Below are 20,593 nucleotides of genomic sequence, written 5' to 3'. Positions count from 1 at the left end.
TCTTTCTCATCCCAGATGTCCCTCTCCTCTGTCTCTCTGTCCCCACCCTCTGTTCCCAGTCCCGAACCCCCGCAACGCCCCAGTCCCCCTCCACCGCCCTTAGCCCCCTCCCCCAATCCCCCGCCCCTCCCCCCACCTGGCCCGGTGCAAAAAGCCGGCAGGGGGCGCAGCGGGGCGGCCTCGGCGGCCCCGGGAGGCGGGGCGGGCGGCGGCCGCGTCGGGACCCGCCGCGATGGGACCGGAGGCGGCGCGGGCGGCGGCGGCGGCGCAGACAAAGACGCGGGCGGCGCGGAGGGCGGCGCGGAGGGCGCGGGCCCGGGAGCCAGGGAGCGAGCGGGGCGCCCGGCTGCGCGGAGTCAGCGCCGCGGGGGCCGCACCCGACTTGCGACCGAACACTCGCTGGGCGCCGACCCGGCAGGGTGAGCCCGGCCGGCCGAGACTGCGCCGCGAGCGCGGGGGCCTCGAAGTCGCGGGGCCAAGGGAAGGGCGCGGGGGGTCCCCAGAAGTTCCGGACCTGGGGACTGGGAGCGGCGCGAGGGGCCCCCAAGTTCCAGGGCCGGAGGGAGCGCAGGGGTCCCGAAGTTCTGGAGTCGGGGTCGGTGAGGGGACCGCGCGGGAGGTTCCCAAAGTTCTGGACCCGGCGTTGGAGGAGGCTGCGAAGGAGTCCCCAAAGTTTCGGACCTGGGGTGGGAGCCAGGCGCGGGAGGGGCCCCGACGTCCGGGACCAGGGACTGGAAGGGTGGCAGGGGGTCCACCTCGAAGTTTAGGAGTCTGGGACAACGAGGGGGTCCCCAAAGTTCCGGACCGGGTTAGAGGGGGCGGCACGGAGGGCAGTCCCCGGAGTTCCGGACCTGGGGTTGGAGGAGGCAGAAGAGGTATCCCCGAAGTTCTGTACCCAGCGACGGGGCTGTCGCGGGAATCTCGGAAGTTCCAGGGTCAGGGCGCGCGTCCCGGAGTTGGGTCGCGCACTGGGTGTCCTCCCGCCTCGGGTGGGGACTGGATCCTGAATGAATATTGGCCCCCTCCCCGCCTCCGGAGTGGGGTGCATGGGACGGGGCCTCACCCACCGGCCAGATTGGGGATCCCGGGCACCGGGCGGTGTCGGACCCCCCTTCGGGAGCCCCGTGGCCGGCGGCATCCGAGCGCATGACTAGTTGGTGAGTAACTTTCCCCAAACGCTGCAAGTCGCAGCAGGAGCGGCCGGACCGGAAGGGCCTGGGTTCCGGGGACCCCTGCGTCCCCCAACTCCCACCTGGCGCAGGACCTACCTCCGGTCCAGGCCAGAGCTCCCGCCCCACCCCCACTCAGGGGCTCCAGTTTCAGACCCTGTGACCGGCGCAGCAGCTGCCCAGGACAGGATGGGGGGGCATACCCCCTTTGACCATAGAGGCTGCTGGGCTGGGGCCTCCCCGCCTATCTTCCCCCTCCCCCAAATCCTTCCTTGGTCCCCTGCACATCCGGGTGGCTGGATGGACCAATGGGGAGGTTGGGGAGCCCTGTTCTCCCAGTGGTGGCATTGGGATTGGCATTCTGCTCTGCTCCCTGTGATGGGCACTGGGATTGGCTGTTTGGCTACATCTTGTCTTTTTAACTTGGCTGGGGGCTGCCTGGGGATTTGGAGTCTGGGCTGCCAGGTGTGCCTCTAGCCTAGGGTGGGAGCTGGGGGGGTCCCTCTGCAGGGCGCAGTGGGGAACTGGTCTCCCAGTACTACACACCTCTCAATGCCCCATTTTTGATGGAGAACCTCTCTCTGGCCGGTCATGGGTGAATGGAAAGAACTCAGCAGATATGTGGCCTTCACAGCTCAGCCCAGGATGGAGGGGGCTTCACGGGGCGAGGTGGGGGGTGCCGTAACTAGGACGATGAGAGATTTACATCTGAATGTCAACAGCAGCCACCTGGCTCCTCTCAGAGGGCCATCTCCTGTACAGGGTGTGGTGAGGGCTTCCCCCAGACAAAGAAAGATGGGGTCCACTTGCTCTGAGTGATCTATAATGATAATCTGGCCTTTTCATTTCTTTCTATCATTTCTTTGTTTTGTGGAGACAGGGTCTTGCTCTCTTGCCCAGGCTGGAGTGCAGTGGTGCTATCATGGCTCACTGCACTGCGGCCTTGACCTCCTGGGCTCAAGCGATCCTCCCACCTCAGCCTCCCCAGTAGCTGGGACCACAGGCACATGCCACCACACCTGGCTAATTGTTTAAATTTTGGGTAGGGGTGGGGTCTCACCATGATGCTCAGGCTGGTCTCGAACTCCTGGGCTCAAATGATCCTCCTGACTCAGCCTCCCAAAGCACACCCAGTGCTTTGGGCCTCTCTTGCCTTTTTGATGGAAAGTTCTGTGATAATGGGTCCTGAGCTGGAACCTGCTTGGCTTCCCTCAACCTGGCCTGAGGGACACTCATAGTCCCTCCTCTCTCCCTAGGGGCCAAACCAGCGGCTCCTGCCACCTCTCTGGCTGCCCCCTAGAGCCTGCCCAGCCCCGCCTGACCAATGTCCACAGCCAGGTGAGCTCCCACCTCCCCAGCCTGGACCTGAGCTTTCTAAGGGGGCATGTCCGGCCCCTACTGATCACCCTCTCCCCACACAGGGAGCAGCCAATCTTCAGTACACGGGCGCACGTGTTCCAAATTGACCCGGCCACCAAGCGAAACTGGATCCCGGCGGGCAAGCATGCACTCACGGTCTCCTATTTCTACGATGCCACCCGAAATGTCTACCGCATCATCAGCATTGGGGGCGCCAAGGTCCGGGTGGGGTCTAGGTGGGGCAGAGGCACCAGGGGTCCTGGTGACACGCGTGGGTCTGGTGGCTGGCTTGCTGTGTGCCCAAGGGATGGGAAACTCTGAGCCTTCCGGGGCCCTAGTCTGTCCCCTGAAATGGCTCAGAGTAAAGACTTTCCAGAGGCTAATACAAGGTGATACCTGGGGGTTTCATGTCTCGTACTATCCGTCCCATCAACCTTGAACTTTGTCCCCCAACCCCAGGCAATCATCAACAGCACTGTCACTCCAAACATGACCTTTACCAAAACCTCTCAGAAGTTTGGGCAGTGGGCGGACAGTCGCGCCAACACTGTTTACGGCCTCGGCTTTGCCTCCGAACAGCATCTGACACAGGTGGGCCGGGTGAGGGGGAGGGGGAGGGAGGGGATGAGGCTGAGCCCAGTTCTCCTGGGCAGGCTCTGGGACCTCGAGCAGGTCCTCTATCTTCCCATCTGCAGGATGGGCATGTGGGATGAGATGAGCTGAAAGCCCCTTTAAGGTTCACTGGTTTGAGTCCTAGTTCATTTTTTTGTTTTTTTTTTTTTGAGACGGGCTGGAGTGATCTCAGCTCACTGCAACCTCTACCTCTCCGGCTCGAGCGATTCTCCTGCCTCAGCCTCCCGAGTAGCTGGTGCCCACCACCACGCCAGTCTAATTTTTTGTATTTTTAGTAGAGGTGGGGTTTTGTCATGTTAGCCAGGCTGGTCCTGAACTCATGACTTCAAATGATCTGCCCACCTCCGCCTACAAAGTGCTGGGATTACAGATGTGAGCCACGGCCCTCCTCTAGCTCTAATTTTGGATATACCCTGATCCTCTATGGGCCATCAAGTGGGTGGCTGGGCTGGACACTTCCCCACATGCCCCAGTGATATTTTCATCGTCACCTCCCTCTGCCCTGTGCCCTCTCTATACTTCCATTATGATCTTTATCTATGCTTTTGTTGATGATGAGTGCTTTCATGAAGATTTTCTTCTTCTTCTTTTTTTTTTTTTTTTTTTTGAGATAAAGTCTCACTCTGTCCCCTAGGTTGGAGTGCAGTGACATGATCTCGGCTCACTGCAACCTCTGCCTCCTGGGTTCAAGTGATTCTCCCACCTCAGTCTCCAGAGTAGCTGGGATTACAGGCGCCTGCCACCTTGCCTGGCTAATATTTGTGTTTTTAGTAGAGACAGGGTTTTACCATGTTGGCTAGGATGGTCTTGAACTCCTGACCTCAGGTGGTCCACCTGCCTCAGCCTCCCAAAGTGCTGGGATTACAGGCATGAGCCACCACGCCTGGCCTTTTTTGTTTTCTTCTAGAAGTTTAAGAATTTTCCTTCCTTTCTTTTTTTTTTGATGAAGTTTCACTCTTGTTGCCCAGGCTGGAGTGCAGTGGCGTGATCTCGGCTCACTGCAACCTCCTCCTCCTGGGTTCAAGCAATTATGCTGCCTCAGTCTCCATAGTAGCTGGGATTACAGGTGAATGCCACCCCACCCAGAAAATTGTTATATTTTAAGTAGAAATGGGGTTTCACCATGTTCAAACTGTTTACCTCAGGTGATCCGCCCCACTCGGCCTCCCAAAGTGCTGGAATTATAGGCATGAGCCACCGTACCCAGCCTAAAAAATTATTTTTTAACTAAGAAAATTTATTTTAAAACTAGGGGGATGGGATGGGGGGAAACATATTCTATCCTAACTGGGAAATTTATCGCTCGTCATAAATAGGTAGTAAATATACACATTTAATACAACAAAAACAAGAATGGGATGATTTCTTTCTCATTGACTTTCCATGTCTCCTAGAGCCTGAGACCTAATCTCTTTGTTATAAAGGAATACTAACAGGTGTTAAAGACAGAATAGCACCCACCTGAGGCTCTCTTTGTTGAAATAGGCTTTATAAAGAAAAGGGGCCAGATGTGGTGGCTCATTACCTGTAATCCCCACACTTCCTGGGAGGCCAAGGTCAAAGGATCACGTGAGCTCAAAATTTCAAGACCAGCGACCCCATCTCCAAAAATATATATATATAAAAATATAAAAGGTCAGGTGTGGTGGCTCATGTCTGTAATCCCAGCACTTTGGGATGCCAAGGCAGGCGGATCACGAGGTCAGGAGTTTGAGACTAGCCTGGCCAATATGTGAGACCCTTGTCTCTAGAAAAAATACAAAAATTAGCTGAGTATGGTGGCACATGCCTGTAGTCCCAGCTATTCAGGAGGCTAAGGCAGAAGAATCGTTTGAACTTGGGAGACAGAGGTTGCAGTGAGCCAAGATTGCGCCACTACACTCTGGCCTGGGTGACAGAGTGAGACTCCGTCTCAAAAAAAAGAAAACAATGGCAGGCACAGTGGCTCATGCCTGTAATTCCAGCACTTTGGGAGGCCAAGGTGTATGGATCATGAGGTCAAGAGTTTGAGACCAGCCTGGCCAAGATGGTGAAACCCCACTTCTACTAAAAATATAAAAATTAGCCGGGCATTATGGTGTGCGCCTATAGTCCCAGGTACTCTGGAGCCTGAGACAGAAGAATCGCTTGAACCCTGGAGGCAGAGGTTGCAGTAAGCTGAGATTGTGCCACTGCACTCCAGCCTAGGTGACAGAGCGAGATTCCATCTCAAAAAAAAAAAGGAGGAAAAGGGCCATTCTGGGCAACATGGCTAGATCCTGTCTCTACAAAAAGTTCACAAAATTAGCCAGGCATGATGGTACACACCTGGAGTCCCAGCTACTTGGTGGAGGGGTTAGGTGGAAGGGTCACTTGAGCCAGGGAGGTCAAGGTTGCAGTGAGCCAAGATCACGCCACTGCATTCCAGCCTGGGTGACTAATTGAGACCCTTTCCTAAAAAGAAAAAGAGGAGGCCGGGCGCAGTGGCTCACACCTATAATCCCAGCACTTTGGGAGGCCAAGTCAGGTGGATCACAAGGTCAAGAGATCGAGACCATCCTGGCCAACAAGGTGAAACCCTGTCTCTACTAAAAATACAAAAATTAGCTGGGCATGGTGGCGCGTGCCTGTAGTCCCAGCTACTCGGGAGGCTGAGGCGGGAGAATTGCTTGAACCCAGGAGGCGGAGGTTGCGGTGAGCCGAGATTGCGCCATTGCACTCCAGCCTGGGTAACAAGAGCGAAACTCCATCTCAAAAAAAAAGAAGAAAAGAAAAGAAAAAGAGGAAAAGGGAATTCCTTTCCCTTTCTCAATGTGGCCCAATGTATTAAAATGCCACCTTCGTGATCTGATGCCACCTGCCCACCCACCATGGTACATCATTTTTCAGACCTTCTCTCCTTCTTCCACAGTGTGTGATGAGAGAATGGGTACAGTTCCAAAGTGACAGGGCTGTCGCTGGGTGGCGGTTACCTGGTTTGTGGGGATGGGCTGGGGGTTGACTGTCTGTTCCTCCCCACTCCCCTAGTTTGCCGAGAAGTTTCAGGAAGTGAAGGAAGCAGCCAGGCTGGCCAGGGAGAAATCTCAGGATGGCGGGGAGCTCACCAGTCCAGCCCTGGGGCTCGCCTCCCACCAGGTCAGCACTCCCTGCCCCCCTATGCTTCCTGGGCACCTGTGAGTCAACCAGGCCCAGGATTGGGGGGACCTTGATATTAGGAGACCAGGCACTGTGCTAGTCCTCAAGACCCAATGCTCCCAGATGACCTAAAGTTAGACCCATGGCAGGGGCCATGGAGGAGGGGTGTGGAGCATGTCATGGAGGGTCTGGGCCTTGCCTGGGGTCGGCAGGGGGCACCCAGTAGGTCCCAGTAGCAAAACCAGCTCAGATGGCAGAATGGAAGACTAGAAATTGAAATAGCTAAGTGTGGCCAGGCGCAGTGGCTTATGCCTATAATCCCAGCAATTTTGGAGGCCAAGGTGGGAGGATCGCTTGAGTCCAGGAGTTTGAGACCAGCCTGGCCAACATGGTGAAACCCCATCTCTACTAACAAATACAAAAATTAGCCAGGCGTGTCGGCGTGCACCTGTAATCCCAGCTACTTGGGAGGCTGAGGCAGGAGAATTGCTTGAACCCAGGAAGTGGAGGTTGCAGTCAGCCCAGATCATGCCACTGTACTCCAGCCTGGTGACACAGTGTGACAGAAAGAAATGGCTAAGTGTGAGGCACAGCAATGAACTGGCCCTGTGTGTTTTCCCACATTAATTTATTCAGCATCATTTATTGAGCGCCTGCTGTGTACCAGGCCCAGGGCTGTGCACAGGGGTTGCAGAGATTTAGAAAAACAGGCTGAACTCTACCCTCAGAGCCAGCGGTCCAGGCTTTGGGGTGGCTCATGAAACACAAATTCAGCCTGGGCAGGGCTTCCTGCTGAAATCCTAAACGGGCCACAGGGAACAGAACAGGGAAGGGAACAGCATGGAGCTGTCCGATTGTCCCTCTCCCCTACCTTGGAGGTTCTAAGTATCTTGGTTTAGACTAACCTGCATCAGACTTGCTCCTAGGGGTGGTGAAACCCCAGGAAGGCAAGGCTGAGGGCATGGGCCTGGAACTCTCAGCCTAGGGGCCACAGGGAGCCATGGAGGGTGGGTGAGATGGGGAGGGACACATTCGGATCCGGTGCTGTGAAGGACCTGCTTAGGGTGCATAGGTCAGTTGGACCCCCTGATGTGACGACCCCGGTCACATCAGCCTTGATCCCAGCCACTGACAGAAGCTACTACTCATCGTGACCTGCTCTTTTCCCCGTGCACAGGTGCCCCCGAGTCCCCTCGTCAGTGCCAACGGCCCGGGTGAGGAGAAACTGTTCCGCAGTCAGAGCGCTGACGCCCCCGGCCCCACAGAGCGCGAGCGACTCAAGAAGATGCTGTCCGAGGGGTGAGGGGCGGGGCTTGGGGCGCGGCAGGGGACGGGGTGGGGATGCGGGACTTGGAGGCGGTTCTCGAAAGCCAAGGGAGTGCCAGGGACTGCGGGATCTAACTGTGGACCCAAGACCTGGGAAAGGGGAGGAGCTGATCCCGCTGCTGCTCCATCCAGAGCCGACCCCGCCCACGGCTTTGGCAGGCCGGTCTGTATTGAACCGGTCCCTGTCTCCTGGCTGATAACCTCGCCCCATCCATGCCTCTCGGGCTTAGGATAAACCTGGGGCGCCTCCCCACCCCGACCACGCCCCCCTTGGCTGACTCTCCTCAACCTCCCAACCCTCCTCTGCCATCCCGACAGTGTTACTGGGCGGACCCCATGTGCCCACTTCTTTGACCAGGTCCCTGACAAGACCCCGCCTCTTCGGGACTGCCCCATCCCCAAGCTTCGCACTATTTTGGCTGCGCTCCTAGCCCAGCCCAGTGTCGCCACGTCCCCAGCACACCGTGGCCCTGAGTCCATCCCCTGGCCCTACGCCACCCCACCCTTGGCCCTGCCCCCTACCCAGCATTGTCCTTGACACCACCCCCAGCCCAATCTCGCGCCTGGCCACGCACCAGCCCACACCACCCACCTCTGGCCCCGCCCCCTAGTGGAGCATCGCCACTGACTCCACCCCCAGGTCAGTGCCACCCCACCCTGGCCCTGCGCCCTAGTTCAACCTCACACCCTCTCCAAGCTTCGTCCTCACCCAAGCCCAGAGCCATCCCAACCCCTGGCCCCGATCCCAACCCCTGGCCCGATCCCAACCCCAGCATTGCCCTCTGACTGCCCCCGCTCTAGCCCCATGTCACCCCCTGCCGACCCTTGCGTTTCTGCAGCTCCGTGGGCGAGGTACAGTGGGAGGCCGAGTTCTTCGCGCTGCAGGACAGCAACAACAAGCTGGCAGGCGCCCTGCGGGAGGCCAACGCAGCCGCAGCCCAGTGGAGGCAGCAGCTGGAGGCTCAGCGTGCAGAGGCTGAGCGGCTGCGGCAGCGGGTAAGGGCACCCCCTCCCAAAGAGAGCCCCCCACCTGACCCGGGCAACTGTGGAGCCCACGCCTCTGCCAGTCCCATCTGCCCTGGGTGCATGGACTGGCCGGGTGACCTCAGCAGGTCACTGTCCCAGCCCCAGTTCCTTGCTCTGTAAAATGCGTGTGAGACAATGCCAACTTCAGAGGGTGATCAGACCCTAAAGTCCAAGCTACGTGAGTGGGGGAGGTGCCACCAACCAAGGGAGTTGGGTGCTCGGTCCTGGATGTGGCTGGACAGGAGGCAGAGTCCCTAGAGGTTGGGGGAGCAAGGGAGAGTGCAGGCAGGGGTGGTAGGGGCTGCTATTCCTGTCCCACAGGTGGCTGAGCTGGAGGCCCAGGCAGCTTCAGAGGTGACCCCAGCCAGTGAGAAGGAGGGGCCGGGCCAGGGCCAGTCACTGGAGCAGCTGGAAGCTCTGGTGCAAACCAAGGACCAGGTGAGCGCCAAGTATGGTTCCCGGGCCTCGTCCTCCCTCACCTCCAGAGGGAAAGCCAGGACCCCCAGAACAGACCCTGGGAACTCTTTTCCTCTAGGAGATCCAGACCCTGAAGAGTCAGACTGGGGGGCCCCGAGAAGCCCCAGAGGCTGCCGAGCGCGAGGAGACTCAGCAGAAGGTGCAGGTGTGTGTGGGCGCCAGGAGGTGGGGTGAAGGTGGGTGACCATCACCTCAACAGACAATTGGGACGATCTACCTAAGATGATAAAGTAGTATTGGGAGTCCCAGGCCCGCGCCAGGCCTGATGGCCGGCAGGCGCTGTGTGAACAGTGGGTTCAGCAGGCAATCTCGAGTCCCGGCTGCATTCCCACGCCAGACCCTGTCATTTCCTCCTGTTCTCAGCCGGAAATCACAGAGCCTGCACTGGAACCAGGTGTGGCTTGGCTTTTTTTGTTTTTTCTTCGAGATGGAGTCTCACTCTGTCGCCCAGGCTGGAGTGCAGTGGCGCAATCTTGGCTCACTGCAACCTCCACCTCCCAGGTTCAAGCGATTCTCCTAACTCAGCCTCCTCAGTAGCTGGGATTACAGGTGTGTGCTACCATGCCTGGCTAATTTTTTGTATTTTTAGTAGAGATGGGGTTTTACCATATCGGCCAGGCTAGTCTCAAACTCCTGACCTTGAGCAATCCACCCTCAGCCTCCCAAAGTGCTGGGATTACAGGAGTGAGCTGCCACGCCCAGCCTTGGCTTGGCTTTTGCTACAGGCTTTATCTGAGAAATGTTCAGGGGATACCTTTTTTTTTTTTTAATTTTGAGACAGGGCCTCACTGTGTTACTGGGGCCAGAGTACAGTGGCGCAATCTCAGCTCACTGCAACCTCCACTTCCTGGGCTCAAGCGATTCTCCTGCCTCAGCCTCCTGAGTAGCTGGGACTACAGGTGCCTGCCACCACATACAGCTAATATTTGTATTTTTAGTAGTGATGGGGTTTTACCATGTTGTTCAGGCTGGTCTTGAACTCCCGGCCTCAGGGGAGCCACCTGCGTCTGCCTCCCAAAGTGCTGGGATTATAGGCATGAGTCACTGTGCCCAGCCCAGGGGGCACTTCTTGTGAGCCCAACAAGTTGAGATGTTACAGGACCTGCTTCCCTTACACCTGTATTCCTAGCTACTTGGGAGGCTGGGGTGGGAGGACTGCTTGAACCTAGGAGTTGGAGGCTACAGTGAGCTAGGATTGTGCCACTGCACTCCAGCTTGGGCAACAGAACAAAACCCTGTCTCTTAGAAATGAGGGCAGAAGCCAGATCCCTGGGGGGGTTGGATTTTATTCCCAGTGTGATTGGTGCCCTAGGAGGGCTTTGGGTAAAAGAGGGACATGAAGCCGTCAGACTCTGGACACCTCGGACAGGCACGGTGACTTGTTGGGGCCCCCACCCCGCCCACCCTTTCCTGGCAGGACCTGGAAACCCGCAACACGGAGCTGGAGCACCAGCTGCGGGCAATGGAGCGCAGCCTAGAGGAGGCGCGGGCGGAGCGGGAGCGGGCACGGGCCGAGGTGGGCCGGGCAGCGCAGCTGCTGGACGTCAGGCTGTTCGAGCTGAGTGAGCTTCGTGAGGGCCTGGCCCGCCTGGCTGAGGCTGCACCCTGAGCCAGGGCTGGTTCTCTATGAACGATTCAGGCCGCAGGCGGCGTAGTTGGACCCATTTGTCCTGGCAAGGGACCGGGGGGTCCCAACTCGGTCCCGGGTGGGCCGGGGTAGGGTGGGCCCCAGCTGGCTCTGGCTGTTGACAGCATGGGGGCTGTTTTTGAGCTTCTCATTGTGTAGAATTTCTAGATCCCCAGATTACATTTCTAAGCGTGGCTGTGTGTGTGTGGTATGTGGGTACCTGGGCACCTAACATGTCGCCGGCCCCTTTCCCTGCCTCCTCTTGGGTGCCCCTGCATCCATGTGGGAGTTGTAAGCCACTTGCAGATGAAGGGTAAGCCTTGAAGTCCGGGGTGGGGTGTCCAGGCCACACAGCCAGGAACCTGGCTCTGGTGCTTCTGCCTGTCCCCTTGGGCTTAGCTAATGTGGTCTGGCCAAGTTTGGACGTTCGTGACCCCTTCACTCTGGCCACAACCCCCAGATGTGTCCAGGTGGCTGGCCAGGGAAGCTTCTAGAACATAGCTGTGCTTATTCAGCACAGGAGTGCCCTCACTGAAACCTCACAGCCGCCTCTGGAGAGCGGGGCAGCTGCTGCCATGCCCATTTTCCAGATGAGGAAGCTGGAAGCCCAGAGAAGGGGCTTCTGGATGCAAGACCACGGCCGTGCGAGCAGGTGGTTTGTCTGCAAAGCTCTGGGCCTGCCTGCTGGAAACAGACTTGGTGTTCTGGGCAGACACCGGCAGCCGCACCCCACCTCTCCTGTTCCCCTGCTCTTTGAAAGTCAGACTGAGGAAGTCAAAAGACCCATTTATTGAGCACCTCCTGTATGTGGCACCCTTGGGGGGTGACTTTGGGTCGGGTCACAACCTCTTGGGTCATGTTCTTTCCTCCTCTGCAGGCTGAATCTTGGCCACAACTCAGGGAAGGGGCCAGCTGGGGGTTTGGGGGCAGAGGAGCAGGGTCTGCACAACATGGGTGCCCACGGGTTCTGCTGCAGGACACTGAGCCCTCAACGAAGGTTCCTCCAACCCTCAGCTCCATGGAAGAGTCCAGCACTGGGCAGAAGGCTGTGTGGGGCTCAGGCCGGGTGCTGGGAGGGAACCGGGCCTGAGCGGACTGCAGGTAGGGCCCCGGGTGGCCCCCTCTTGTGGCCTGCCCTGCCAGCCTTCTGCCGTCGCTGCAGCGTCTCCTCTACCTTCTCCTTGAAGCGCCGGTTCTTCTGCTTGATCTTGGCCAGCTCGGCCTTGCGCTTGGCCTCCAGGTCAGGGTCCTAGCACCGGGAGGACCAGGGGGCGGCTGAGCCAGTGCCCCCACCCAGGGAACCTGACCACCCACCTCCCACTGGTGGGCTCGGCCCTCACCTTTCCTTCCAGGATCAGCTGCTTCCGTTTGTTTATCTCCTTCTTTTCATCAAAGTGGGCCGCCTCCAGTTTCTGGTGGAGGGACAGGGGGTAAGGAGATGCTGGTCAGAGGGGCCCCGCCTGGAAGGGAGCACCCTGGCCCCGGAAAGCAGCTTGGCCCCTGCCCACCTCTGACACTCACAATCTCACACTCTCTCCGCACCACGTTGACCTGTGTGAGGATCTGTAGCACCTCGGCCTCCTCCACGGAGAATTCCTCTAGCTTCTTCTCTGTGGGGACAGCAAGGCCAGGGTGGGGGTGGGGAGGAGATGTGACACAGAGGAACTTCAGCCAGGTAGTGAGCTCCCCATGCTGTGGGGTATACAAGACCATCTGGAGTCATATCAGATAAGGGCAAGGTGGGCAAGGTCAGGGATTTCTGAGCTAAGGAAGGTATGGACCGCTGTCTTTGCAGAGTCTCACTGTCACCGAAGCCGAAGCACAGTGACACTATCTCGGCTCACTGCAACCTCCGCCTCCCGGATCCAAGCAATTCTCGTGCCTCAGCCTCACTTTTTTTTTTCCAGATGTTTCTTTTTTCTTTTTTTGGGACAGAGTCTCACTGTCACCCAGGCTGGAGTAAATTCTCCTGCCTCAGCCTCCCAAGTAGCTGGGATTACAGGCGTGTACCACCACACCTAGTTAATTTTTGTATTTTTAGTACAGATGAGATATCACCATGTTGCCCAGGCTGGTCTCAAACTCCTGGGCTCAAGTGATCCGCCGGCCTCAGCCACTCAAAGTGCTAGGATTACAGGCATGAGTCACTGTGCCTGGCCAAGTCCAGATGTTTCTAAATTTTAGGACAGTCGGTGCCGTGGTCAGAGATACCTTAGGAAGTGTCTCTGTCTTGGTTGTATATGAAGCCACTCCTGGGGGTTTTTAGCAGGCCCGGGCCCTGCCACTGCGGCCTCTGACATCTCAAGGACCTTCCACATAACCTCAGTCTGAGAAACCCAAGTCCCCTCCTGACGTGGCTTTCAGCTGCTGGCAGCCACTGTGGCGAGTGTTCCAATAAATGGGAAAAACTGCTTTTGGGGGTGCCCAGGGAGGGAAGCTCAGCCTACATCTGCTCATATCCTACAGGGCAAATGGGTCCCACCCAGAGGCACCCACCCCTGCCCACCCCCTCTCCGCCCCCGCCCCCACTCACTGATCTGCTCCTCAATGGCATGCACCAGGTGGATGTCGTACTGTGTCACCAGTGTGATGGCCTGACCCTGCCGCCCTGTGGGGATGCACCAGTTATCTGCTATGTCCTGGGGGTCAGGACATGGGGCTACGTAACTCAGCGGTCCTCCTAGAGATGCTGAAGAAAGGCTCAGGCGTGGGAGGGATCAGCCCAGAGTGTCTGGGGTCGACTCCAAGCAGGACCTCTGTGTGGAGGATGGGTCACTGAGTTCTCCTGCTGGTCTGGGCTTAGACAAGAGTTACTGCCCGATTTCCCTTTTTGGCTTGGCTGCCAGGGAACCCAGTCTAAGTCACCCAGGTTGGAGTAAATTCTCCTGCCTCAGCCTCCCGAGTAGCTGGGAATACAGGCACGCACCACTGTGCCCAGCTAATTTTTTGTATTTTTAGTAGAGACGGGGTTTCACCATGTTGACCAGAATGGTCTCAATCTCTTGACCTAGTGATCTGCCCACCTTGGCCTACCAAAGTGCTGGGATTACAGGCGTGAGTCACTGAGCCAGGCCTATTTTTATTATTTTTTGAGATGGAGTTCTGCTGTTTTTGCCCAGGCTGGAGTGCAATGGTGCAATCTTGGCTCACCACAACCTCCCGGGTTCAAGTAATTCTCCTGCCTCAGCCTCCTGAGTAGCTGGGATTCACCTCTGCTTTAGAAAGGTCGACTCCTGGCCAGGCGTGGTGGCTCACGCCTGTAATCCAAGCATTTTGGAGGCCAAGGCAGGCGGATCACCTGAGGTCAGGAGTTCAAGACCAGCCTGACCAACATGGTAAAACCCCGTCTTAAAAAAAAAAAAAAAAAAATTAAAATTAAAAAAAAAAAAAAGAAAGGTCAATTCCTTCAACTTGCAAACATGGCCCCAAGTGGCTCTCATCTGTGGCTGTACCCCACCCATGTCCCACCACCTGGCTTTGCTGGGCAGGCTGGAGGGACGGGCCCAAAGCCCAGCCTCCCCTCGGCCACTCACCTGCACGGGCCGTGCGGCCGACTCGGTGGATGTAGATCTTGGGGAGCCCGGGGGTGTTGTGGTTGATGACCACCTGTACCGTAGGGATGTCCAGGCCCCTGGAGGCAGCGGTGGCTGGTCAGCTTTTGGGAAACCGAGGCTAGCTATGACTCACCCAGGGCCACTCAGCAGGGAGGATGGGGCTGCCCGACGCACGCCCGAGGCCAGACTTCTCATCTGTTGGGCCATGTAGTAAAGAGGGAGTGCCCTGGGCAGGGGACAGGGGCGCTGCTCACCGGGAGGCCACATCTGTTGCGATCAGGATCCGGTAGATACTGGACTTGAATTTGGCTAGGGCGGCAAAGCGTTCTTTCTGCATGGGGTTGGGGAGAAAATTGGGAATGGGTAAAGGCAGGGTTTTCTGTGTGAGGCCTGGGGACAGGGTGGAAGCTGGGACAGTCCCCCAGATCCACCGAGGAAGGTGGCCACGGGAAGCCAGACTGGGACAAAGGAATGACAGGTGAAAGAGGTGGTGGTCAGGGAGGGCTGTGTGAGCTGCGATGTTCTGGGAGCAGGAGAGGGCAGGTGGCAGGAAGAAGGCACCTGCACAGGGAAGGATCTCGGCCAATGCCTGAGGCCGGGAGGTGACCTGGGGTGAGGCTGGCGGGCCCCGGGTTTGCCTCACCTGCTTCATCATGGAGTGCAGAGCCACAGTGGGGAAGCTGAATTTCCGCAGCATCATGCACAGAATCTGGCAGGTCCTGGTGAGAAAGATGTGCCTGTCAGCCCCTCCAGCTCTCAGGTCCTGGTAAGGCATTCCTCCCCGGACCCGCCCGAGACACTGAGCACAGCGGCCCCATATGGCTTAGAAAGGAGAGGCAGTAGCCAGGCGCGGTGGCTCACACCTGTAATCCCAGCACTTTGGGAGGCTGAGGCAGGCAGATCACTTGAGGCCAGGAGTTCGACACCAGCCTGCCCAACATGGCAAAACCCCATCTCTACTAAAAATACAAAAATTAGCTGGGTGTGGTGGTGTGCGCCTGTAGTCCCAGCTACTTGGGAAGCTGAGGCAGGAGAATCGTTTGAACCTGGGAGGTGGAGGTTGCCGTGAGCCGTGATTGCGCCATTGCGCTCCAGTCTGGACGACAGCATGAGAGTCTCTCTCAAAAAGGAAAGAAAGAAAGAAGAGACAGCAGGATGAAAGGCAGCTGAGGCCTTGCCTGTCCAGTGTCCTCTCTACTGATCACTCCCTGGAGCTGGAACTGACAAGAGTTGGCCCTGGGACTTCCGGGCTGGAAAGCTGGAAACTGACTTGCTAGGGGTGGTCACTGTTAATGAGAGGGCTGAGAGGTAGTCAGCAGAGGAAAACAGAGAAGAGAGAGGGGCACGGGGAGAAGGATGAGACCATCATGTAAGTTGCTGGATCCTGCTGTGTCTGACAGCCACCCTACAGCCAAGCTTTTATCTCTTTTTTATTGAGATGGAGTCTCACTCTGTCACCCAGGCTGAGTGCAGCAGTGTGATCTCGGCTCACTGCAACTTTGCCTCCTAGGTTCAAGAGATTCTCCTGCCTCAGGCCCCTGAGTAGCTGGGATTACAGGTGTGCACCACCATGCCCAGCTAATTTATTTTTGATACAGAAGGAGTTTCACCATGTTGGCCAGGCTGGTCTTGAACTCCTGACCTCAGGTGAACCCCCCCCTTCTATCCTGGCTCTTGCAGGAAGCGCCTACAGCTTCTCAATGAGCTTCCCAAACAGCTCAAAGGAGATGTGAACTGCCCTCCTAAGGGTCTCTGTGCCTGTTAGTTGTCACAACTTCCTCTGAGATAGGACTAGAGGCCCAGGAAAGCTCGGTGATACCCCCAGAACACAGCGAATGGGCTGTTCACACGGCTGCCTGCAGGGGTTTCCTGACCCTTCCATCAAGGGCTGGCTGAGGAATCCCAAAGCCCAGCTATACCTTCAGATAGGGTGACCTTGGCTCCCTGGGGGAAGCCCCATAACCTCCAGGCTGAGCAGAGGCTGGGGAGTGCTGAGACTGGTTGTGTGTCCCAGGCCCAAGCCATCGGGCCACCTCCTCCTCTGAAGGGCAGTGGGAGGGGAGAGGCGGCCCCACCCCTGCTCACTTGCACGTGTTGGTGAAGATGATGACGGACCAGTCCTCGTGCTCATCCTGGAAGCGCTGGATCAGGTGGACCAGGTAGGCGTCCTTGACCTTCTCGGGCACCAACAGGTAGCGCTGGTCCAGCTGCTCCACGGTGCTCACCCTGGGGATGGACAGGTGGACCGCCGCACCTCAGTGTCCCTACCTCTCAGATGGGGCTGCCCCCCTACGCTGTCTGGGCTGTGGACTCACGGGGCCTGTGCCTCCCAGAAGAATGGCTGGTTGGTGGCCAGGCCCTGCAGCTCCCGGAGTGTGTCGGTCAGCGTGGCGCTGAACAGCAGCGTCTGCCTGCGGGCCGGCACGGCTGCCAGGATGGTCTCCAGGTCCACAGTGAAGTCAGTGCAGCCCTGTTCCAGCAGCCGGTCTGCCTCGTCCATCACCTGCCGTGCCAGTGGGGGTGGGAGTGAGGGTCCCGTCCATGGCCCCAGGTCTTGGCCATCCCTGAAACAGGCCTCTCTGACAGGTGTGGATGTGGGCCCTGGAGGACCCTCCTTTCAAAAGAGGCCTGCCTCTCACCCAAATCCCAGCAAGGCCCCGCCCCTAAATAACATTGCTAGGACTGGGGCCCCTCTTATTGGTCCTTGAGTGGTCCTTGTCACTGTTCCTAGCATTTTACTGGACAGTCTAAGGGATCTACATTTCCTAAATGGATGAGATGGTGCCCCCAGGCTCTGACCCTGGGCCTGGAGGCTCTGAGCCCAGCTCCTGAGGTCTGCTTGGGGGGTGGGGGGCTCACCAGGAAGCGGATCTTCTTTATACTAAAAGTGTTGGAGCTGCGCAGGTGATCTGCCAGGCGCCCTGGCGTGGCTATGACCACGTGCGGTTTCCGGGAGAGTTCCAGAGCCTGGGCCACCATGTCTGAGGGGCAGAGAGTGAGAGGCGGGGCTGGGTGGGTGGTCCAAAGCTGCCGGGGTCCTATGCTGGGGCCTCACCCACCTGCCAGCTCCCATACCCAGGCCACCGACGATGATGCAGTCTTTCAGCCCCAGAGGCTTCCCCAGGACCCGGAACTGCTCTGCGATCTGGTAGGCCAGCTCCCTGTGGGTGTGAAGGGGCCAGGCTGGGTCAGGTAGTGGTTCTGGGCCTGCCTCCCATTCCCCTCTCCATTCCTAGGGTTCCTCCCTGAGCTCCCAGGCTCCTGGCTTGCCCGGTCCCGTTCAAAGATACTGAGCGTTGGAGGCCGTTGTGGCCCCTGCCCCCTCGTCAGGCTCAGCCTGGAACAGCCCTCCTTCACCAGCCCGATCCAAACTGGCCTCAGCATCTCCTCCTACCCCAAACCTGTGCCTTCCCCCAAGTTCGCCACTCAGCAATGGCCTTACCACCAGCCAGTCGCTCCAGCCAGAGAGTCTCAAGCATCAGGCTCCTCTCCTCCTCTCTGTCCCCCAGTCAACTCTGTCCTGGCCTCTCCCTGGCCTGGGACCTTTCCTGCTCACACACCCTCAGAATCAACCCTCTGCCTGGCATTCAAGGCCCTTCTCAAACTGGTGCCAATATGCCCGGGCCTGGTGGCCTTTCTGCTGCCTGCCTCTCTCATGCGTCTCCTACATGCACTAGCAGGTCCCTCTGGCCACAACACCTTTCCCTAAACTTGTCCCTTTGCAGGGCTCCTTTCATCTTTTTTTCTTTGAGACGGAGTCTTGCTGTGTCACCCAGGCCGGAGTGCAGTGGTGCGATCTCCGCTTCCTGCAACCTCCACCTCCCAGATTCAAGCGATTCTCTGCCTCAACCTCTAGAGTAGCAGGATTACAGACGTGTGCTACCACACCCAGCTAATTTTTGTATTTTTAGTGGAGACGGGGTTTCACTATGTTAGTCAGGCTGGTTGCAAACTCCTGCCTTGGCCTCCCAATGTGCTGGGATTACAGGTGTGAGCCACCACGCCTGGCCCAGCCCTTTTCATCTTTAAGACACTCCTTGAGTGAAGCCTTCCACGACATCTCCCCGCAAGCTACACCCTTATGGCATGCTATGCCCACTTCTGCTGTCATAGGACTCATCACATCAACTGCTCTGCTTGCTTGCCCAAGGACAGGAGATGTGTCAATTCCTTTTTTTTTTCCTTTTTTTGTCAATCTCTTTTTTTTAGGTGGGGAGACAGAGTTTCACTCTTGTTGCCCAGGCTGGAGTGCAATGGCAGAATCTCAGCTCACTGCACCTCTGCCTCCTGGGTTCAAGTGATTCTCCTGCCTCAGCCTCCCAAGTAGTTGGGACTACAGGTGCTCACCAGCACACCTGGCTAATTTTTCATTTTTAGTAGAGACAGAGTTTCTCCATGTTAACCAGGCTGGTCTTGATCGCCTGACCTCAGGTAATCCACCCACCTCAGCCTCCCAAAGTGCTGGAATTATAGGTGTGAGCCACTACGCCTGGCCTGATGTGTCAATTACTTAGGCTCTAAAACTATCAGCAGCTCCCCACTGGCCAGTACGTGCGCTGCTTTGAGCCCTGTGCTGGGAACTTGTCCCACACACACCATCTTGTTTTATTCTGTTTTGTTTTGTTTTTCTGAGACACAGTCTTGCTCTATCACTCTGTCGCCCAGGCTGGGGAGCAGTGGCCCGATCTCAGCTCACTGCAACCTCCGCCTCCTGGGTTCAAGTGATTCTCCTGCCTCAGCCTCCCGAGTAGCTGGGATTACAGGCACACGCAACTGTGCCCAGCTAGTTTTTATATTTTTAGTAGAGACAGGGTTTCACCATGTTGGCCAGGCTGGTCTCCAACTCCTGGCCTCAATGATCTGCCCACCTGGAGCTCCCAAAGTGCTGGGATGACAGGTGTGAGCCACTGTGCCTGAGCCATCTTGTTTAATTCTGTAGGACCCCTAAGAGGTGGGCAGCAAGATTTTCATCCTCATCTCACATGTGGGACAAGGGGGCTCAGAGAAGGAAAGGCACTTGCCTGAGAGAACACAGCTGGTTAACGCATACCCAGGAGGCCTGTTGGGGGCTCACCTGGTGGGTGTCAGGACGAGGCAGAAGATACCATAGGGGTCCTCAGACAGCTTCTGCAGGATGGGAAGGACAAACGCTGCTGTCTTCCCGCTGCCCGTCTTGGCACAGCCCAGGCAGTCCCGACCTGGGTGGGGGACAAAGCAGCATCAACGCCCTCCATGTGTGGACAGCTATTCCACTGGGCACAGTTTGCAACAGCTTCCATTTAATGAGCAGTTACTGTGTGCCAAGTCCTGTGTGCCAGTAAGCCTTTTCCATTCTGGGTATACTGACCCCTTTCCACTGGCAACTGACAAATCCTAGGAAGGGGCGACCATTATCGTCTCCATTTAACAGAAGGGGAAACTGGGTTTCAGAGACCTGCTCAGGACACACAGCTGGTGAGTGGCAGGCTGGACTGGAACCCAAATCCATTTGACCTAAGATGCCCACAGCCTCCCAACACCTCATTCTAACTCCCTCCAAACTTGGGGAACCCAGAATTCCCTTCCCTCATATGCATCTTGTGCTCCCTGTTGACTCCTTCATTTGTTTATTTAAATCCCTGACTCGTCACATCTTAGACTTCCTGTGGGCATCTCTTTAATGGCAAAACTGAGTTGGGCTAGAACGGAGAAGACCTGCTCCTAGAGGAGCAATCACAGGACCAAGGGGTGGATCTACCAACAATTTTGACAATCTCAACTTCTAATTGCAAAATGCAGAGAGTAGTATCAGGTCTGCAGGATTTTGCAATACTATCAATTAGCCATTCATCAAACCCTCCCTGTGCTGAGACTATGAAAATTTCAGAGACTACGTCACTTGGGTACGGACACAAATCAAGTCAGTCATGCAGCCTAAATCGCAACACTGTCTAGTTGGCTTCCGGAACACTGGATCTCCTGTAATGCCCGAGGCTACCCATCGCCTCGTGGGACCAAAATGAGCAAAGGCTGCGAGAAGGAAAAGCGGTTGAGAGGAGCGGAGTCGCCTTTTGCGGAAGGCGCCGGGCCTACTCACCCTCCAGGATGGCGGGGATGCAGCCGAGCTGCACGGGCGTGGGCTGCTTCAAACCCAGCTGCCGACATTGTTCCACGAGCCACGATGACAGCCCGAGCTGCGCGAAGCCTGCCATCCTTGTGCCCAGCCGTGGGAGAGACCGTGTGATTCGCACTTCCGGTGCGTACCAATGACGTCACAACCATTTATTGGATCTGCCTCCTGCGTGGTTCCACCCTCTCCAGCTCCCTGA

At 57.2% G+C, this 20,593-nt stretch overlaps 2 protein-coding genes across 5 annotated transcripts; one reads left to right on the top strand and one right to left on the bottom strand.

Annotated features, from left to right (window-relative positions):
- The first annotated feature begins 219 nt into the window (after nt 1–219).
- Nucleotides 220–10,925, top strand: HOMER3 (homer scaffold protein 3). 4 transcript variants are annotated; one of them, XM_035285788.3, is made up of 10 exons: nt 220–419; nt 2,426–2,507; nt 2,591–2,747; nt 2,988–3,119; nt 6,168–6,275; nt 7,453–7,574; nt 8,441–8,597; nt 8,949–9,065; nt 9,163–9,249; nt 10,522–10,925. In XM_035285788.3, exons 2-10 carry the CDS (start codon nt 2,494–2,496, stop codon nt 10,711–10,713), a joined length of 1,086 nt encoding a protein of 361 aa, XP_035141679.1. In that variant the 5' UTR covers nt 220–419; nt 2,426–2,493; the 3' UTR covers nt 10,714–10,925. The 4 variants fall into 4 exon arrangements, with proteins under 4 accessions (XP_035141679.1, XP_035141680.1, XP_035141681.1 ...); XM_035285789.3 differs by having other exon boundaries at nt 220–1,157; XM_035285790.3 differs by lacking the exon at nt 6,168–6,275.
- Nucleotides 10,926–11,497: 572 nt separating this feature from the next.
- Nucleotides 11,498–20,506, bottom strand: DDX49 (DEAD-box helicase 49). The gene is made up of 13 exons (XM_035285787.3): nt 20,362–20,506; nt 19,360–19,483; nt 17,361–17,446; nt 17,145–17,266; nt 16,601–16,788; nt 16,371–16,511; nt 14,929–15,004; nt 14,540–14,616; nt 14,265–14,362; nt 13,265–13,339; nt 12,253–12,341; nt 12,072–12,143; nt 11,498–11,980 (listed from the first exon to the last, which is right to left on the bottom strand). Exons 1-13 carry the CDS (start codon nt 20,474–20,476, stop codon nt 11,789–11,791), a joined length of 1,455 nt encoding a protein of 484 aa, XP_035141678.3. The 5' UTR covers nt 20,477–20,506; the 3' UTR covers nt 11,498–11,788.
- Nucleotides 20,507–20,593: the final 87 nt, after the last annotated feature.

This window comes from Callithrix jacchus, chromosome 22 (genome assembly GCF_049354715.1).
Source record: "Callithrix jacchus isolate 240 chromosome 22, calJac240_pri, whole genome shotgun sequence".
In the NCBI taxonomy this organism is placed as follows: Eukaryota; Metazoa; Chordata; class Mammalia; order Primates; family Cebidae; genus Callithrix; species Callithrix jacchus.
The sequence above is the reverse complement of the archived record's forward strand: the minus strand, read 5'-3'. Positions and strand labels throughout refer to the sequence as shown.

Coding starts and splice junctions, on each gene's coding strand:
- HOMER3 (XM_035285788.3), top strand. Junction 2,748..2,987: donor TCAGCATTGGGGGCGCCAAG/GTCCGGGTGGGG, acceptor CCCCAACCCCAG/GCAATCATCAACAGCACTGT. Junction 6,276..7,452: donor TGGGGCTCGCCTCCCACCAG/GTCAGCACTCCC, acceptor CCCCGTGCACAG/GTGCCCCCGAGTCCCCTCGT.
- DDX49 (XM_035285787.3), bottom strand. CDS start 20,476: ATGGCAGGCTTCGCGCAGCTCGGGCTGTCATCGTGGCTCGTGGAACAA. Junction 17,267..17,360: donor CATCATCGTCGGTGGCCTGG/GTATGGGAGCTG, acceptor TCTGCCCCTCAG/ACATGGTGGCCCAGGCTCTG. Junction 14,363..14,539: donor GCAACAGATGTGGCCTCCCG/GTGAGCAGCGCC, acceptor CGCTGCCTCCAG/GGGCCTGGACATCCCTACGG.